Here is a 20585-nt window from a genome sequence, read left to right as displayed (position 1 = left end):
CTGAAACCATCGCACCAATACGTTGTAGCTTGCCCTTGTATGTCACCTACTGACTCGGGCTAAGTCCCTGGTTCTAGACTCCCCTGGTTGTTGTATGGAGTCCTGGCAATATAGTGAATTAGGGGCTGGGCTGTTGCCAGCATGGTCAGCAGTTCGAAACTACCAGCTGTTCCATGGAAGAATGCTTTGCACTCACGTGACAGAGTTACAGTCTCTGACTGCACAGGGGACGTGCTGCCCTGTCTTGTAGGGTCGCTAGGAGTCAGAGGGAGGGTGTCTTGGGGCCAGTCATGATTTTGTAATGTTCAGTCCTGACCTATGGTACCAAATGTCAGGTTTCCTCACTATCAGCAGAGGGGCCATTTTCACTTTGTGAATTTCAACGTCTTCCTGGTCTGAACTGTCTCCATCCCTTTTGCTTTAACTTTCAATTTTTGTCATGTTGCTCGATGACAAGCCCATCCCTTTTACCACTCTGCCCGTGGTGTCCAATAAAATGCCTAGAAAGGGGTTATTTCATAAGCCACAGGGGAAAGTCGCCATGGCAGACAGCCCCAGAGACCCCAAGCGGAAGTCCCTCAGTCCAGTCAGAGCTGTCCTGGTTGCAGGCTCTCCTGGGAACAGACTGCCTTCCTGCATCAGGCCCCTCTGGGGATTCAAGAAGGGCACTGCAGCAAAATGTCTTCAGATAGTCTCTCCCTGGGCCCCAGGGGCAGCCCGGCAAGCAACCAGGCATCTGAACGGGACTGAATCACACTGTTAATGGAGTCCAGGCAACCCAGGACAATGGATCACGTCAATTTGCCGGGGCAGTCACCAAAGAGCAAAGCAAAAGTTCCTAACACTGACAACTAGTCATGGCTGTGAACAAAAGTATAGTTACTTCTAAACAAACCCACACGAGAGACAAGCTGGGGCATTGGGGTGGTGGGGTGGGGGTGGGAGCTGTTCAAAGATAGGAAGGAACACTCCACCGGCTAGAACCACACCCCCACACCCCATGAAAAACATGAGTATGGCTTTCCAGGAAGAACCACCAACCTAGCTGTGAGGCAGGGAATGTGCACCAGAAACAGCAAGTAAAGCCCAAGCCCAGGTAGAAAAAGGTGCAACAGGAAGGGGTTATTCCTGACAGAATATCAAAACCAAACCCACACCAAACCCACCGTCATCGGTCGACTCCATCCTAGAGACCCTAAAACGGGTTTCCAAGACTGTAAATCTTTAAGGGAGCAGACAGCCTCATCTTTGTCCCAAGGACCAGCTGGTGGGTTTGAACCACCAACCTTGAGGTTAGCAGTCCAGCACTTGCCCAACAGCACCATCATAACAGGGACTAAAGTTCAGGAAGCAAGAACAGGATTCACATGGGCACTGCGGTAGTTATATAAGCTGTCAATTTGAGAGAATTAGAGTGAACTAATATCCCTAATCAATACCAATGCAAAAATCCTTAGCAAAATACTGGCCAATAGAATACAAAAGCATATAAAAAATAACCCACCATGACCTAGTGGGATTCAGACCAGGGATGCAGGGATGATTCAACATACAAAAGACCATTAGTATTATTCGCCACATTGACAAAAAAATTACAAGAACCACATAATATCGATAGATGAGGAAAAAGCATTCGACAACATCCAACACCCATTCCTATTTAAGACACTCAAGAAAATAGGAATGAAAATTCCTCATTGTTATACAAACTATACATTAAAAACCAACAGCCAACGTGGCAATCAACGGGAGAAAAGATGAAAAAAATTCCACTGAAAAAGGAGACCAGACAAAGATGCCCCTTGTCCCCACTCCTATTTAACACTGTACTGGAGGTCCTAGCTAACAGCATAAGGCAAAGAAAAGACATCACAGAAATTCATCTGGGAAGGAAGAGGTGAAACTATCATTATTCACAGACGATATGATTTTATACACTGAAAATCCCCAAAATTCCACAAGTGGAGTGTTGGAAGTGACAGAGGAATATGGCAGAGTGGCAGGATACAAGATGAACAAACAGAAGTCTATCAGACTGCTATACACATCAGACAAGATCACAGAAGAGGTGATTAAAAAGGTAGTACCCTTTACAATAGCCAAGCACAAATAAGTTTAATGCTATCCCAATACAAATACCATCATCCTTCTTCAAAGAATTGGAGAAACTGATTACCAACTTCATATGGAGAGGGAAGAAGTCTAGAATTTCAGAGAACTCCTCAAGAAGGACACAGGGGGAGGGCTTTCTCTGCCTGACTTTAGCATGTAGTATACAGCCACAGTGGTCGAAACATTGTGGTACTGGTATACCAGCAGATATTAAGACCAATGGAAAAGAGCTGAAAACAAAGAAATAAAAACATCGGCATACAGACACCTGATTTTTGATAAGTGCCCAAAAAATATCAGCTGGGAAGTGGATGCCCTCTTCAATAAGTGGTGCTGGAAAAAAATGGACATCTACCTGCAGAAAAACGAAGCAAGACCCTTACCTCACTCCATGTACAAGAATAAACTCAAGGTAGATCACAGACCTTGAAGTGAAAACCCAAACTATTAATGAGGTACTTGGGACAAACTTGAGAACCTTGGCACAGGGAATGCATAGCTATCAGAACTAGGGAAGGACACAAACACAGAGGAGTCACAAACTGACAAGTGGGATATACTGAAAATAAATTACTTGTGTACATCAAAAGAATTCACCAAGAGAGTAATAAGAGAGCCCACAGACTGGGAAAATATCTTTAGCAATGACACATCAGACAAAGGCCTTATTATAAAAATCTACACTACTATGCAAGCTTACAATAAGGAAAAAAACTAATTGCCCACTAAGGAGGTGGGCAAAGGACCTGAACAGAAGTTTCACAAGGACAGATATCTGAATGGCAAATAAACATATGAGAAAGTGTTCCTGATCATTAGCCATAACAGAAATGCAAATCAAAACAACTATGAGATTGTTTTAAACCACCTAACACCCTCAAAGATAGCCCAATTCAAAGAGTCAGAAAGTAACAAGAGTTGGAGGGGCTGTGAGGTGATAGGAACTCTCATCCACTGCTGGTGGACCTGTAGGTATGTACAGCCATTATGGAAATTTATTTGGCAATATCTAAAACAGGTGGAGATTGAGCTACCTCATGACCCAGCAATCCCCCTACTGGGCATATACCCTGAAGAGGCAAGAAACAAACCACGGTCAGACATCTGCGCTCCAATGTTCATTGTGGCACAGTTCACAATTGCAAGGAGTTGGAAACAAGCCAAATTTCCATCAACAGACAAATAGATCAAAAAACTGTGGTACAGACATTCAACGGAGGACTACGCATCCCTAAAATGCAGCGATGAACGCATGAAGCATATCGCCACATGGAAAGAACTGGAGTAAATCATGCTAAGTGAAGTAAGCTCAGCACAAAAAGACAAATACAACATGAGTCCACTGTGGTAAGCTTAAAAAACAAACTAAAAACCGGGGCAGAGGGGAAAAGCAACTACATACATACATCTCTGAGATGAGGTCCAACAACTATGGCAGGGGCCAAACCCAATCCAGGGATACATGCAGCAGCCAACTAAATCAGAGGGGAAAGACACGGGTAGGGGGGAGCAGGGCAGTAGCTCACCCAAGGGGAGGGTATTACTTATCTCTCCACAGGAGAGGGAGACCTGATGCGCCAAGACGTAAGTAGAACACACCGGCATGTACCAGGGCCGGCCCCAACCCCAACTATGTGGACACCCCTCCCCTCGCAGAAGAATACATTTCAGAGGACAGCACTGGGCTGCAGCTTGGGGAGAGGGTGAATCAGATTAGAGCACACAGGAGAACACAAAAGGATGGAGCGGGAGGAGAGGACAGCCTGGCCCACCAAGCCCCAAGGACGACGTTTCTGCTCAGAGCAGACAATGCATGGGGAGGACCATAGGGCTGGCCCCACCACGGTACACAGTGTCCCTCACTGAACCATGACACTGCCGGGGACAGCACTGGAGCCAGAAGCGGGAATAGTGCACGATCTGTCCCCATCACGCTGGGGCGAGGCACTGAGGGCATGCGGCAGAGCAGCAGAGGGAGCAGAGGTGAAACTCCCGGGGAATACCAAAAATAGACTTGGGAGACCAGTGTGGCACCCCCCATCAGTCTCAACTGGAAAACCCTCATAAAGGCCAACAAACAGACCATGAACTATTTATAGGCTTTTCCACTTTTGTCAGTGGCTCTTTTTGTTATTGTTATTTTGTTTGTTTTGGGTTGTTGTTGTTGTTATTGGTTTGTCAGTTTTTATTTCCTTTGTTGTTTTATTTGGTTTTGCCAGGTTTTTACACTTATTGATGTATCTGCATGTCTATCTAGATAAGATAGGCGGAATAAATAATTCGGAGATTAAAAGAATGGGACCAATGGTTCCGGGGATACAGGGAAAAGAGGAGGTGGGAGAAAGGAAGCGGGGGTGGGGGGTGGGGGGGGTGGCGGGAAGACACCAATCCAGAGACAGGGAACAAGTGAACTAAAATCAATGGAGAGAAGGTCGTAGGATGCCTCGTGGGATTTAATCAAGGGAAATGTAGCAGCAAGGAATTGCTGAACCCGAATGAAAGCCGAACATGATGGTGGGACAAGAGGAAAGTAAAAGGAAATAGAGGAAAGAACAGAGGAAAGTAAAAGGAAATAGAGGAAAGAACAGAAGGCACAGGACCTTTCTTCATAGAGGCTTAAATACAGGCATGCACATATGTAAAGATATAATGAATGGGGAATAGAACTATGTACTTATAGCTATATGTTAAGAATTAAGGTTGCAGATGGACATTGGGCCTCGACTCAAGTACTCCCTTAACACAAGAACACTTTGTTCTAACAATCTGGCATTCTGAGATGCTCACCTTCCCAACACAATCGCTGAAGACAAAATGGGTACATAAGCAAATGTAGTGAAGAAAGCTGATGGTCCCCGGCTATAAAAAAAATATATAGTGTCTGGGGTCATAAAGGCTTGAAGATAAATAAGAGGTCATCTAGTTCAGAACCAACAAAGCCCACATGGAAGAAGCACACCAGCCTGTGTGAACATGAGGTGTCAATGGGATCAGGTATCAGGCATCTAAGACCCAGAATAAAACCATACCAAATGTGAATGAGGGGGCGCATGGAATGGAGACCCAGAGTCCATCTGTAGACAATTGGACATCCCCTCACAGAGGGGTCCCAGGGAAGAGAGCAGCCAATCAGGGTGTAGTACAGCACAAATGAAACACACAACTTTCCTCTACCTCTTTGGTGCTTCCTTCACCCCACTATCATGATCTCAATTCTACCTTACAAATCAGATGAGACCAGGCCATGCACACTGCTACAGATAAGAGCCTGCAACACAAGAAATCCAGGATAGATAAACCCCTCCGGACCAACAATGAGAGTAGAGATACCAGGAGGATTAGGGGAAGATGTGGGGAGAAAAGGGGAATCGATAATAAGGATCAAACTAGAACCCCCTCCCAGGGGGGACAAATAATGGAACAGTGGGTATGGGGTGCAGAGGACGATGTAAGATATGGAAATAATAATCTATAACTTATCAAGCATTCGTGAGGGAGGGCAGGCAGGGGAAGGAGGGGGAAGAAATGGGGAGCTGATAACAGGGGCTTAAGTGGGAAGAGAATGCTTTGAAAATGATGATGGCAGCATATGTGCTTGACACACCGGATGAATGTATGGATTGGGATAAGTGATAAGAGGTCCAATAAAAGTTTTTTTTTTAAAGAGTGAAGGGGTGGAGTTTATCCTGTCAATCAGGTTGCAACTTGATGGCCTCATTTGGAGGCGCTAAGGAGATAAATAGGTCACAGGAGGTGGGATGTATGCTCAGTCCCTGTGAAACATTCTTGTTGATAAGCCACATGTGACAGGCTGATGGCAGTCAGAGCCTTGGAGCTGGAGAAGCCACATGGAGACCCCTGCCAAAGCTAAGATGCTTACACAGCCACTGGATCCACGAGACTTTCCACCCACAGACCTGTGGTCGTCCTGCATTCGGTATCATTGCTTGTGTTTCGTGAGTCTGGAGAAATTTTTGGAATGGTATTGGACATATGGGCTAATACCGGACATCTGGACTGGGCTGGGACGTTGTCTCAATATTCAGTTGCTCTTGTATATAAAGCGCTTTCTCATACACATGAGTGTCTATGAATTTGTTTCTCTAATCTACCCAGACTAACACAGGCACTGAGTGAACCTTAAAAAAAAAAAAAAAAAAAGGTAGATGAGTCCAGGGAAGTAACAGGGGACGTCCACAGGGAGCAGGCAAAGTGGAGCACAACAGCAAGATATGGGGGAGGCCCCTAAAAGCTACCATCAAGACATCCACATCAAACACCCCAACTGCATAAACCCGCAAGGCCCTTATGCAAGCAGTATGGGGAAGACAACAGAACTTGCTGTTATCTGGTCCCAAGCCATCTGCTTCCTCTTCCCTCCACTCGCAAACTCTATTGTACGAATTAGGTGGGGGTTTGCATATCACATCATCATGTTTGCATTCATCGAATTAAGCAACTTATCACATCTCCTAATGGCCTTCCCTGTTTCCTTCCATCTCGCTCTGTCTAGATGACCCTCCCCTTCGCCACAGTTGACACCTGTCTGCCTTCTAGCCCATTGCTTCCCCTATCACCCCAGGTGCCCAGCAGCCACTTTCTTTGGGTATGAAAACCTTTGCTTGCTTGCTTTTGTTTCAGTGGTCTCATACAATATTTGTATTTTATGACCAACTAATTTCACTCAACACAGGGTTATTCAAATCCATCCCAGTGATGAGGTGGCTCGGTTTCAGCACCCTCATTGTGTGTGTGTGTGTCACAGTCTATCCCCATTCTCCCACTGAGGGGCATTTGGGCTGCTTCCGTCTGCGAATGGTGCGGCGAGGAACATGGACGGGCAAGTATCTGTTCGCGCTACGTTCTTTATTTCTGGAGGGTGGACACCAGGTCATCTACTTCCTCTCGAACATTACTAGTCTTCTTGGTCTGACCTCTCATCCGAGAACAGGGTTCAAGGGCTCTGGCCAGCCCTGCTCTCCACCTTTAAGGCTCAATGTTAAACCTAGGGCAGCTCCCACTCACCTGAGTGCAGACTACCAGAGCTGGAACCAACACCCAGCTAAGTGCTTTGAACAAAATATCCTGCCATGGCTGTCTGCCAGAATCAGTCTGACAGCTGTAAAATGACAGACAAACCAAACTGACTTTTTCATGGAAAACTGGAAGGAAGCTCCTTAAAAAGAGGGGAATAAACAAAAAGGAAGTCTTCCCCTACCTGAGTTCCAATAGCATAGAGAACAGCTAGTGGTGACAGCAGGCACCTCTGCCTATGGGTGATGTGATGTTGTTCCAGGGACAGGAAGGTCTTGGGAGGCCTGGGACCAGTACCAGCCATTTCCGGGGAAGATGTGTACCCCTGGCCTGCTGGCAGATGAGTCTGGGTAGTCCAGGGCCCTCTGGTGACAGACAACAGGCAGCCTGGCTAGGCTGCAGCTCTGTGCAGGGGTGTCAGCCCTGCCCAGCTGTGACAACCACACCTTCGCCTCGGGGGCCCTGCCTGGTCAAAGCCCCCCTGGCCAGGGAGAACCCACGTTTTCTGCTGGCTGGGCAAACTGGCGATTCAGAAGGAAGAGACACCTGTGTTTCATACCCCACGGAAGCAAGCTGACATTGTCTGGTGCTGCCGTGCCAAATACCACATGGGCGAAGCGTTCATGAACAGAAATATAGTGCTTCACAAGTCGGGCAGCTACAGAGTCAGAATCCAGGGTGCCAGCTCTGTGGGCGGAGCTCCTACTCTCTCAGCTCAGGCAGAGCCCCTGTGTCCACTTGTCTAATACCCCCCCACCCCCTCACCCCCGGGTTCCCGGTCGCCTGTGGGCAGCATCTCTTCCCCCGTTGTTCATCGTTTGGCTCTGTGCCAAATCTACGCTCTACATACCTCACGACCCTATGTGACAATGGCCTTGTTAACCACGAAAACTCTTTCTTCAAATAGAGCCACATCCAACAGGGTGGAGGTCATGCCTCCGACACGTTTTGAAGGGGATGCAAGTCAATCCATTGGCAATTATGTTACCTATGGAATCGAAGTCAGTGATGTCCTCCTCGCCTGGCTGCTAGGCAGACCTCGTCCCTAATGTGCTGTGGGCTGCTGAAACTGCTTGCCAACCGGAACACTAGCAGGTGTTAGGGGAAACCAAAGGACCAGTCAGGAGTCATCTCTCCTAGGGGCTGGAAATCCACAGGAGAGGCTTAGGGCTATGGATGACTTGCTATGATCCTTCTAGACGGAGGGTTTGTATTCCCGACCAATGAAGAGACAAAAGTGAGGGGTGGGTGGCCCACCAAGGGAAATAACTAAAAAACAGCAATAAAAACGCACGTAACTCACTGCCATGGAGTCGATGCTGACTCCATGCCCTGCCCCTGTAGGTTTCTGACATTATGACTCTTCATGGGGATAGAAAGCCCTGTTCACTCCTGAGGTGGTTTGGAACTGCAGACCTTGTGATTAGCAGCTCAATATGCAACCACCGTGCTACGAGCTTGTAATGAAGGAAATAGGGGCATGGCACGCCTGGGAGGGGTGGCACCATGCAAAACAAGTGTCTAGCACCACAGCGAAATCAGCCATCTTAGAAGAAGGCCCAGAAATGTCACTAGCAACCATAAAGACAATCCAGGAGACAAGTGTGAGCCTGACATTCCTGCACGGAACCTCCCAGGTTCAGAGACAACGAGTCATGACACGAGAGCACAGTGGGCTCCCAATCCCCGGAGCAAGAAAGCTGGGTGCTTTCAGACAGGAGGCTTGCTGGCACAGCGGAGTGCCTCCTGGGCACTTAATTGGGGGAGCTAGTTTTGCCCACCCGTGGAGCTACAATCGAGCACCTTTGAGCTGAGGCTTACTGGCAGGGTGAGCGTTTGTCACAGAGCTAAAAGAGCTTTGTAATACTTGCCAAGCAGGGTAGAAACGTGCCAGAGAGGCACGTGCCTGCAAGCATGTCTGAAAGGATGCTGTCTGATAAAAGAACTGTTTCCTGGGTGTTCCCGATCTTGAATTGTAACCCACTACTTCCCTAGGAGCTCTGGTGGTACAGTGTTACTCATTCGGCTGTGATCCACATGGTCAGCAGTTAGAAACCAGCAGCTCTGTGAGAGGAAGACTGGGCTTTCTACTCCCATAAACAGTTAAAGTCTCATAAACTTACAGTCAGCGTTGACTTAATGGCGGTGAGTTTGGTATGCTTTATTTCCCTAATAAAGGGGTCCTAGCTCTAGTGTCACAGTGGTTATTTATTGGACTTTTAGCTGCAAGCTCAGTAGTTCGAAACCACCAGTCACTCTGAGGGAGGAAGAGGGCTCTCTACTCCCACAATGAGTCACAGATTCATAAATTCACAAAAGCAGTTCTACCCTGTCCTATAGGTTGCTATAGCAGTGAGTTTGTGTTGAGCTAATTGCTGCTAGCCGTTGTAACCCACCAGTCCTCTGCATGATTTCCCCTGGAGAAAGATCAAGTTTTGCTCCTATAAAGATTTACAGCCTCAGAAATCCCCAGGGGGCAGCCCTACTTCATCCTATAGGGTCTCCATGGGTCAGAACCAACACCATGGTAGTGAGTTTGTTTATTTCCCTAATAAACCCCATCTTCGTGAGTACTGTCTGTGCATGGTATGTGGCCACGGCAAGGAATTCTCAAGCCCAGCAGAGAAGTACTTAGTGTGTGCCATGGGAGGGGCGGCTGTTGTCAGGAATGGTGAGAAGGCGGAAGGGTGGAGGCAGACCTGACCTCCACCTCCTAAGGGTCAGCCTTGAGCAGCTGATGCTGAAGATCCTAATGCTCCTGGTCACCTTGTGAGGTGAGAGGAGGTTGGGCACCACCCCCACGCAGGCATACAGACTAATAACTCCAAACAAACAGGGCCCTCAGAGCTGACCAAACACAATGGAAGCTGGAATATGGAGGGTCCAACTGGGAAGGGGACACAAGTACCAGCAGACTAGAAAAGCTTGGGGTGTACAATTGCCATCATCCTGCTCCTTGAATTGCCAGTGGAGGCACCAGGTACCCACTTCCCTGCCAGGGTCTTGAGAAGAAGGGCAGAGCTCTGAAGGTCACTTGTCAGGGTGGACAGAGATGGAAGAGGCAACCTCAGACCTGATCTATCCATCCTGATCCATTCTCATCCTGGTGTCTATTATCATGTGGGCTCTTCCTCTGCGCCTCTGGGAGAGGACCAAGCTCCGGGACACCAGCCCAACCTTGGACATTCATAAACCACAGGAAGAACCCCAGCAGAGCAGATGCCACCTAAACACTAAACACTGAAGACCCCACCAACACAAAAGACCCGGCAGCTGTCCTCATGAGGGCCACATGGCCCAACGGCCACAAGGCAGCAGCAAGATTTTGACTGCAAGGCCCTCTGCAAACACTAACGCAGCTTCCCCAGCAGTGCTTCCGAGCAGGGCTGATAGCAAGACTAAGATTGCCCAACATGTACGTTAGGAACCTAGGTCTACCCAACTGGCCAGCCCTCACTATTTTCCCGCAGTAGGAGATGTTGCTGTGTCAGTGCCTGCACCCCTTCCAGCCTGGACCTCCCCTCCCCCCGCCCCGCCACTCCCCCCAAGGTCTACCAGCACCATCTCCCTGCTGTCACTCATTACACACACAGAGCAAAGTGATGTTTCCATCACTAGTGTCTGTCCAGGTCAGTGGTTTCACCTTTGCTCCAGACACACACAAAAATCTCAACACGAGGCCTCTGTGTACCTCGAAGTCTCCCACAACAACAACAGCACCTACCAAACCGTGATTAGTTGTGGGGGCTAGCCACCCCCTTGCCCTTTATCCACCCATTGGCCCGGCAACTCCAACTTTCAATGTCTTGGTGCAGGCCCCACAGGTGGGCTTGGGAGAGAAACCAACAAGAGAGTGGATGACTCCAGTTAAGGGTGAGATAGTTTATTGTGCCAGCCTGGCCGATAAACACACCTGGGATTAATTGAAGGGCGGAGAGATAAGTGGCTCGGTGAGCCTCTCCTTTCTTGTCTCTTGCTCTTTAATCATCGGACCAGTGTGCAGCTGCCTTGCTTGTCTGTGTCTCAATTTAAAGGGCACACTACCTGTGGGACACCTAGCCTGTGGACTGTGTTGCTGTAAGTTGAGGTCCCTTTAAGACCACAGGATTGAAATTTACTTCCCCAGAGCTGGGGACTGACAGTTGGTGATCTGGTTGATGGTTGGTGACCTGCCTTGCTGTTTGCTGCCTGTGCTGGGATAGCCTAGATCTCTCTCTCTCTACAGAGGACTACCTAGTGACTCTCAAGATTTGAAGGACTGCTAGTGTCCCACAACTCTCTCACGGGAATGAGTTGCACCGAGCCATTTGTACTGCTTTATAATTTCTTGTATTTTATATCTATCTGTATATAATTTAATAGTTCATATCTTGTGTTATATATCTTTATATATATATAATTATCAGCATCTGGTTTTATCTCTCTAGAGAACCCTGTCTAATACAAGGGTGACCTCAGAAGCCCGTCCCAACATCACTGCTCCACCAGGTGGATCCCCAAATATTAACCCCCAAACCAACTGTCAATCAGCGGATTCAGGATTCATAGCAACCCTGTAGGACAGAGAAGAGCTGCCCCCCTGGGTTTCCAAGGCTTTGGAAACTTTAGAGAAGCAAACTGACACATCATTCTCCTGCAGTGCAAGCTGGTGTGTTCCAGCCACTCACCTGGTTAGCGCTTAAAGACGGTTCTGCCAAGTCTCCTTTGAAACGTCAAAACCCACTGCCTCTCTCCAACGCAGGTGGGCGTGGTCTTACGAAAGCAAAATGGGGATCCCTGTCCACGACACCCACAAACAAATTTCAGCTCCCGTGCAGCCGAGTAGTCACCGAATGTGGTAAATCCTCAAGGAAGCCATACCCAGCACGCGGGTGCACCTGCACCTCGAGAGGCGACCAGAGGGAGGGTCACCACCCGGTGCGCGCGCCTGAGGGCAGGCCATTTTCAACGAAATGAACTGAAACGACCCAAAGTCTACAGCACCCCTGGTGTTTATAGGTGTTCCTTGAGTAATCTTCACCCAGATGGGCCAGGGGGGCAGGCAGGCGGTTTCCAGTCAGCGCGCACACCACTCCACCTCCCGTGGCGTCCTCAGCACTCCAGGGGCCACGGCTGCGCGGTTTGAGGTTCAAGATCTCACCACGGCCTCCTAGCTCTGGCCATCCTGCCCACTGCCCCCAAGTCCGAGCTCTCCGGACCCGGACCTGGAAGAGTTGGCCAGGAACCGCAAGGGTCAAAGGGCCGTTTCTTGTGGGTCCCCATCCCACCTGACACCAGGGGCCGAGTAAGCAGTGAACGCCCAGCCACCGACACAACCAAGCGAATGGACCCGGAACCTTCGGGGCCAGCCCGGGCCCGCCAGCCGCCCGCGGGGTGGCCTGGACGCGGCAGGGCGCTGGCTGCGGCGGTGAACCCCTCCCCCTCCTTGGTCCGGGCCGAGCCGGGCTCCCGGCCGGAGGCGCAGCTGTCCCGAGGGAGAGAGGCGCGATGGAAACCCACGGGAGGACACTTACTTAGAAAGGCTACATAGTTTCACCCCTGCTCATCCTGGAGCGGTGGCGGCACCTCCCGGACGCTCAGCTCAGACCTTCGTGCCCACCACCCCTGCAGGACGGCTCCGCTTCACTGCCCACCCCGCGATTCACTCCGTGGCTGGGCGGACCTTTGACTGGGGCTCTCGGTTGAGCCAATGAGCAGCGGTCGCTGCGCAGAGTGACGCTTGCGCAGAGCAATCATTGCGCTCGGTTCAGTTAGGGGCGGGGCTCAGACACTTCCTAGTCAGGTTGGCCCCTCCTAGAGCCGCCGACTGCGCGTGCTCGGAACGAGAAGGCGCAGAACTGGGGCTAGGGGTGGAGTCTAAAGCTCGGAGGTCTGCACGGGGATGGGTAGAGGTCTCCTGACCTGGGAAAAGCCCCGCCCCGCGGCTTAGCCTCCACCGCCAGCTTTGGAGGATGAAAGTGCACGGTCCTAGGAGGCGCACCACCGCGGGTCGGAAACGGGGCCCGGGAGTCGGGGTCCCAGGTTCCAGTCCCCTTATTTGCATGAACACTCCTTGACTTAGGACCCCTGTTTCTCCATCTCCGTAACTGTGTGTGTGTGGGGGGGTGGGGGGGTGTTGGATCATCTGACGTTCCAGAACTGCCACAGGGGTACCGAGGAGGGAGAGACTGGGGGACTGGCCGACACGTGACCGCTCTGGGCGGGCTCCGCCTACTGTGGTCCAGGGGTGGAAGCGCCGGCCAGCACCAGAGGAGGTGGGCGGGACCTAGGAAAGCCGCCCCGGCCGCGCTCGGTAGCTGCTAAGGCGGAGCGCGCGGCGGGGCCACTGACTGGCCCCCGGCGTCGACGCCGGAGAAGGATGGAGACCGCGCCCGAGGCGTTGCCCGGGACCCCCAAAGAGGCGAAAGCCGAGCAGCAACGCGACGTGTGACTCGGAGCGCGCCCGGAGAGAATGGACTTGAGGTCCGGCGGCAGTTAAGAGGGCTTTTTCTGTGCACGCGGCCGGTGGAGGCGCACGTCGCGGTTCCGAGCGAGTTTGGCTATGCGGAGCTCACGGGCGGCTCGGCCGGTGGCGGGCGTCGGGACCGGTGGCTCCCTGGCGTGCTAAGGGCGGGTCGCCGGGAGCGGCGCGGGCAGCGCGGCCTCCCCAGAGCGCACTGCCATGGCGAGGGAGGAGTGCAAGGCGCTGCTGGACGCGCTCAACAAGGCGACCGCCTGCCACCACCACCTGGCGCTGACCGTCGGCGGCTCCGGCGACTCGCAGAACCTGCGTGTGGAGCTTCGGGATGTGCGCCAGAAGGCGCTGGGGCTGGCGGTGACCACACGAGCCGGGCTGACGGACGCGCTGCGCGACCGGAGCCTGGGCGCCGAGGAGCGCTCCGAGTTCGAGCGCCTCTGGGTGGCCTTCTCCGGCTGCCTGGACTTGCTGGAGGCGGACCTGCAGCGCTCGCTGGCCTTGAGTGCGGCGTTCCCGCTGCGAGCGCGGCCGCTGGTGCGCACGGGCTTGGCGGCGCGTTCCTGGAGCACCCGGGAGCTGCGGCACGAGGCCGACCGCGACGTCGACGCGGCTGACCTGAGTGGGCTGGAGCGCGAGCTCCTCCAGGTGCGCGAGATGATCCACGACATGGAGATGAAAGTCAACGTTCTGCGCTGGACCGTGCAGCCCAGGCACGCTGCGGCCGCGGAGCTGCTGCCCAGCCTCGGTGCCTCCTCGGTAGGCGGCGCGTCTGCGGAGGAGCGCACGGGCCCCTGCGATCCGAACAAGGCCCTGGCCGCCACCGTTTTCAGCGCTGTGCTGCTGGCCACCGTGGCCTTGGCAGTGTGCGTGGCAAAACTGAGCTGACAGCGACCTGCCGCCTCTGCTTCCTACCCTGGAACAGCCCTCCAAGAAGGACACTGGGACAGGGGCATGGGGGGTGGGGGGGGAGAGAGAGAGAGAGAGTGTGTGTGTGGTCCAAGCACACATCACTCCGTACCTTTTCTGGCCTGCGAGGAGTTAACTTTGCACCAGCCATCAAGGACTTTACAGCTGATGTCTGCAGAAGCTTTAATCCCCTATTAATAGGAGCCGGTCCACTGTGACCCCAGGTCCCTGGGAGTTAATGGAGTTAATGGGCTCCTGCTCCTGCTGCAGCGACCTGTTTACATTCATGCACACTGGGGCGCCCCACCCTTATCGACGTCTGTTTTGTTTCCTGGTCAATCAAATTGCACTAAGATGTAAGCAGGTTTTTATTACTTTAATCCTCTGGGGCCTGAGTTTTGGAGAGTGTGCAAGTAGAATTTCATGCAAAGTGCTTTCAATACGTTCTCAATTGCACTTCTTGGCAGAGTTTAATCCTTAGTCACCAAAAAGCAGCTAGAAGAGGCTTGGCTTCCTGATCCCTGTGGCTTCCCAGGGCCTGACTCTACTCAGGAAGCCAGAGAAGACTCGCAGGAGCTTTGCTGGGTTTGAGTCCACTGCGCACACTGGCCTGCAGAGGAGGGCTCTGACAGCCGAACGGGCGGCACAGGCTTGGGAAGGGCCACGGGTCATTTTAACGGGCGCTTCTCTCCGTCTAAGGGCTTGTTTTTGTTCCAGAAACTAGAGCAGTGTTTCAGCCGCCTTTGGGGAAAGCTGGTGAATCCTCTTTGGTGCTGTAATCCTATCCTGGCCCTGATTTGTTTGCTGGCCAGTAGGCACACTGCCTTTGAAGGAAGCTGCGGAGTTCAGTGACCTGAACACTGCCCCTGCCCCCTACACTGACAGTGGCCACAAAGGTTTTGGACCAATCAGCTCTGAGACTGTCAAATTTTAACAGAGTTCACTATGGAATTTAAGAAACTTTAAAAAAAATTATAACTTGAAAGAAAAAAATGCATAACCAACCACATCAAGTACCCTCAAAGTTTGTTTGTTTGTTTGTTTAGAAAGGACATTTGACTACGAATTCATAGTGCCAATAGGTGTGAGCATCTTGGTCTTGACATGTGTACGCATGTGACGAAGGAGACATCCGAAAATCTGTATTTGTGAAAGTGATCGGCATGAAGGCAGGAGGTAGCTGATAGTGAAAACTACTGGGACCGCACAGGTCTAGGTGGAAGGAATTAAGTGGGCCCTTGGGTCTTTTAGAGCCCTGGTGGCATAGTGGTTATGTGTTCAGCTGCTGACTGCAAGGTCAGCAGTTTGAAACCACCAGCTGATCCCTGGGAGGAAGACTACTCCCATGAAGAGTTTCTGTCTCAGGAACTCACAGGGGCAATTCTACCTATGAGTTGGAATCAACTCGATGACAGTGAGAGGACTTGGGTCTTTGCGACTGGGGAGCCCTTATGGCATAGTGGGTTACATGTTCAGCTGCTAACTATCAGGCCAGCAGTTCAAAGCCATCAGCAGCTCTGAGGGAGAAGGATGAGACAAAAGCATTACAGTCTCCAGAATTCTCAAGGCCTGTAGGGTCACTATGAGTCCACACTGACTCTGTGGCAATGGCTTTTTTTTGTTGTTGTTCTTTTGAAGGGGGAGAGGGTGTCTTTGGGCCAGTTGTATGTGGAAATGTATGGCACACCGTGGTATGAGAATAGAGCCTGCCTGTGCCACTGCCACCTCTGGTCCACTTGGCAGAGGGTACTTTGCGGCAACCTGGGAGAAGTGAGGCTGAGAAAACAGGTGCATTTAAACTCTGACGTAATCTGGAGTGAAATCCAGGCACTTTGGCTGAAAACTGACAAGGATTTAAAAAATATACTCTTACTCCAAAAAAGGAGAAGAGCCTGGGAGGTGGGAATTGGCAGTTTTTCTTAGGGAGCTGAGACAACATGCTGTCCTCGACCCTGTTCTTACAAGACCAGGCTACTCCTACCACCCCAGCCCACTTCCACTCCTCAGCTCAAAGGTTCCAAGGTCTCTAGAAAAACAACTTATTTGTTTGCTTTCAAAAGACTCATGAGGTCTTCGGCTGATAAAACGTTTTATGACAATTAGCAACACAAGGATGTCCCATCTGAACAGGGACCACTTGACTTTCATGCCATCAGCCGCCTGCCCAGGACCCCTTTGGCGATGTGGTAGAACACTTTCTCTCTCTGTTCTTGACTCCTCCCCCAAAGCAAAGCAACTTGGTGTCCCTCTCGCCTTCTCTCAGCTCGTAGGAAAAGAAGCGGAAAGCATTTTGCAACCCAGGGTTAGAAAATATTCCCTAAAGCCTTGGTCCAAAGGAATCTTGCTCTTTCTAAGCTTTCTTAACAAGGTGTTTTTATTCAGTGGGGGGTGTGGGGGTGGTGATGTTCTAAGGAACCTACTAAAGAGATAATAGTGTATCAGGTGTGCACTCCATTCAGAGTAGTTGGGTAACAACGTTCTTGCTCTTCTCGATCTCTATCCACTCTACAGAACCCTACGTGGTTCTAGGTGCTTGGGGAGTGAATACCTACTCAGAGTGTCCTCTCCCTGAAATTAAGTGATAAAATGTTGCAACAACAGCAAAAAGCTGTTTTACAATAAACATTTATCCTCTGGACCTATTAACCTAAATAACTCTTCGAATTTGGAAAATGTCAGCATTAAGATTACTTGACATTCCTTGGAGTTATTGTATAATAGAACTTGCACCTCTTGTAGGCTGCTTTTAATGTTATCTGTTATTGGTACTATGTATAATCCAGGAGATTGAGATCTAATAGAAACCTGATTCAACTTAGCTGTTTAATATCCAAGCTATAAAAGAGCCTGGTGACGCTGAAGGATAAGGTTTGGGCTGCCACCAGCCGCCCTGGAGTAGAAAGGGGAAGCTGCCTTGTTCCCTTAAGGACCGAGCCTTGAAAACCCTGGTGATGAGAATCAACTCAATGGCAGGGGTTTGGTTGAGTTAGCAAACCTATTAACTTTCTAAAAATATTAGGACAAATGATAGGAAAACAACAAAAAGTTTCAAAGTGTTCTTTCCAAGCCTGTACTTTTGTGAAGTTAAATGTGGACGAAAAGAAGAGCTCTCTAGGTTTCTCTTTGGAGCAAGCACCATTACTGAAAAGGCAAAACCTTGCAAGCTGAAGACACTTATCATGGACACCTTCTTTTTAGAAGTATGAGTTATGACCTAGAATGATTCATTCTGAAAAATGTTTGTAGAAGAAATAAGAAATAACTATATATATACATACATACCTGGCAAGATTAGCTGTTATCTAAGTGTTCTAAGAAATGACACTTTCATGGCACAAGAGAAAAATCTTTGGAACTCAAATTCGAGCGCATGTGGCATGATTTACTTAAGGCTTACAGGGAGCGCGTGGAGGGTGTGTGTGTCAAATGAGCAGTTTGGGTTGAAGAAAGCAGGTTTGCATGAAGACCCCGAAAATGCTGCATTTTCCTTTTCAATGTGATAGTTTTGTGGTGATTTCAGAATGTAGCATGCTGTAATGAATGCATTTTTAGGGGTGTGAGCCCCATAGTGTGGGCCTTTGTGTCAGCCTGAGAAATGTGCTTGTAGGACTCCCTTGTCCCCTGGGAAGTGCCTCCACCCACTGCAATGGGCAGGGGCCAGGGGCACTGCCTCTCCCCAGATACCTCAGAGAAGTCACACTCCACCCTGTGCCTCTCAGTCTTCACTTTCAAAATGGAGGGGTCCTGAGTGATGAACTCAAAAGTCCCCGTCTAGATCTTCCAATGTTAAACTGATGCAGTGACACAGAAAGGGCTTCTTTTGATTCGTTAGTTGGTCGGGCACCTACAAATGGAATCTTAGAGTTACTGAAAATAGTCTGCTGGGAAAAATTCCGTTGCAATTTTAAAACAATGAGTTGGCAGACTTAATACAAACTGTCTAAGTATTTCTAATTTACACTACTTAAATTAGATTAACAGTCCCCATCCAAAATCCAAGAAATCCTGAAATTCATCTATTTTAAGTGAGCAATCAGGCTATCTAGACTGACTGGAAAATTGGGAGTTGCAAACACTGCCATTTAGCATGGAGACAGGCTGGGAGAATTGGCTTCTCTTGGTAATGGCAGTGGCCGCAGAATGTGAAATGTATTATCTGCCTCCTGTCTGGCATGAGTTGCTTTTGTTTCAGCAAGATCAAGGGTGAAATTAATGGCTTCTTCTCTATGAATGCTGCTCCTAACTAAAGTTTATCAATGATCATTGAAAACTGAATTATAATAACATTGCTTAGAACTTAGTGGGACAAGGCAGCTGTCAATTTGTAATTTAAATATCCATATTCTGAGTCTTCCTTCACTCACATCTGAATAGAAGTTAGTGTCCTGACTGACATGCACCTTCCACAGACTTGGTGACATCCAGAGATGCTCAGAAATGTGACAGGATTTCCCAGCTCTGGGGGCTTCTTTCCACAGTGGTTATGCTCATCTTCTAAGGCGGCATAAACTCCAGGAGAGGACAGGGCTCCAGGTGGCAGGTCTTAGGCTGCGGTCAGCACACCAAAGTCCTAGTTCAAGTGCTGATTCTTCTGCTTTGGAGAACGACCGAAGGTAGATGCTGCAGCTTTGCCTCCTTGATGATGATGGGTCTCTGCAGGAAAAGTTCCCCGCTTCCATTGACTTATTTCTCATCTCTTGCCACAAAGGATTTTCATTGCACTGCTCTTTGACCGGGGGCATCATTGTGCGTTTTAGAATTTGGCAACCTTAAAGCTGATTTGACCAATGTAAATAAAGCACATGAGAGTTCCGGATGGCAAAACGACCTGAGTCCTTTTAAAATGTTGTTGCCAGAGAGCAGAAGCTTTTATGTGTGTATGATGCATGTGGGGGAAATCAACAAAGAAGTAGCAGAGATGAAGGTATTTGTTAAGAGGGTGGGATGGCAAATGCTGTGCTTTTCATTTGATGTCATTTTTATAATAACACCTCGAATGCGCTTGTCATCTAGAAAGTATCATTTGTTAGGATGTCCATTTTAACAGAATCTCAAGTATAATGGCAAATAATTTGAAAAAAAAAGACAAAGCATAACATTCCTGGAATTTTAATCAGGGAATCAAAAGCATGTTTTGAAATTTATCAACATAGGATACATAGAGATTAAGAGCAGGAACTGTGGAATCAGACACACCTGGGTTCAAATCAGAACTCGCCTGGGAAATGCTTTAATCCCACCGACCTCAATTCCTTCTCTGTACAATAGGCAGAAAAAAGACAGCTTAGTTCAGAGGGGTGTTGAAGTAATGCTCTCTCCTGGTGCCAATCCAAACCACTCTGACTGGTAGTGACCCCCATAGGACAGGGTAGAATTTCCTCTGTGATTTTCTAAGTCTGTAACTCTTTGTAGGAGTAGAAAGCCCTGTCTTTCTCCCGTGGAGGGATCAGTGGCTTTGAACTGTTGACCTTGGGGTTAGCTACCCTATGTGTAAGCATTATGTCCCCAGGGCTCCTTTCTCCTGGCACAGGGCTAGTAAATGTTATTTTATTTATTACTGTTATTATACAATTTAAGACCTAAAAATTGGATGGATGGGTAAGCCAGATAAACAATATATATGAAAACATTTAACTTTTTAATAATAATTTTGCCATTTATATGAGATAAAATCTAAAATTGCATTTAATTAGGTTAAAAATAAGTATCTTTAGTTTTATAGGCTAGAAGGTTAAAAGCTGAAGATATCTTTATTTATTTTTAAATCATTGTATTGGGGGCTCGTGCAACTCTCATCACAATCCATACATCAATTGCATCAAGCACATTTGGACATTTCTTGCCAGTATGATTCTCAAAACAATTTCTACTTTAGCCCTTGATATCAGCTCATTTTGCCCCCTCTCCCTGTTCCCTACTCACAAACCCTTGCTAATTTATAAATTATTATTATTTTGTCATGTCTTACACTGTCCGACATTTCCCTTCACCCACTTTTTATTTATTGTCTGTCCCCCAGGGAGGGGGTTATATGTAGATCCTTATAATCGGTTCCTCCTTTCCACCCCACCCTCCC

General features: G+C 49.2%; 2 protein-coding genes across 3 annotated transcripts in view; one reads left to right on the top strand and one right to left on the bottom strand.

Moving 5' to 3' along the window:
• ANKRD27 (ankyrin repeat domain 27) overlaps positions 1–12797 on the bottom strand; it is a 64344-nt gene extending 51547 nt beyond the window's left edge. For both annotated transcript variants that reach the window (XM_075537335.1, XM_075537336.1), the window contains exon 1: positions 12660–12797. The gene's annotated coding sequence lies outside the window, so the exon portion shown is untranslated. The remainder of the gene's footprint in view (positions 1–12659) is intronic.
• Positions 12798–13317: 520 nt separating this feature from the next.
• Positions 13318–19428, top strand: RGS9BP (regulator of G protein signaling 9 binding protein). Its single transcript, XM_075537267.1, has one exon. The coding sequence runs from the start codon at positions 13808–13810 to the stop codon at positions 14486–14488; it is 681 nt and encodes a 226-aa protein (XP_075393382.1). The 5' UTR covers positions 13318–13807; the 3' UTR covers positions 14489–19428.
• Positions 19429–20585: the final 1157 nt, after the last annotated feature.

The sequence above is a fragment of the Tenrec ecaudatus genome, chromosome 18 (genome assembly GCF_050624435.1).
Source record: "Tenrec ecaudatus isolate mTenEca1 chromosome 18, mTenEca1.hap1, whole genome shotgun sequence".
NCBI classification, from domain to species: domain Eukaryota; kingdom Metazoa; phylum Chordata; class Mammalia; order Afrosoricida; family Tenrecidae; genus Tenrec; species Tenrec ecaudatus.
This window is presented reverse-complemented; position numbering and strand designations above follow the sequence as displayed.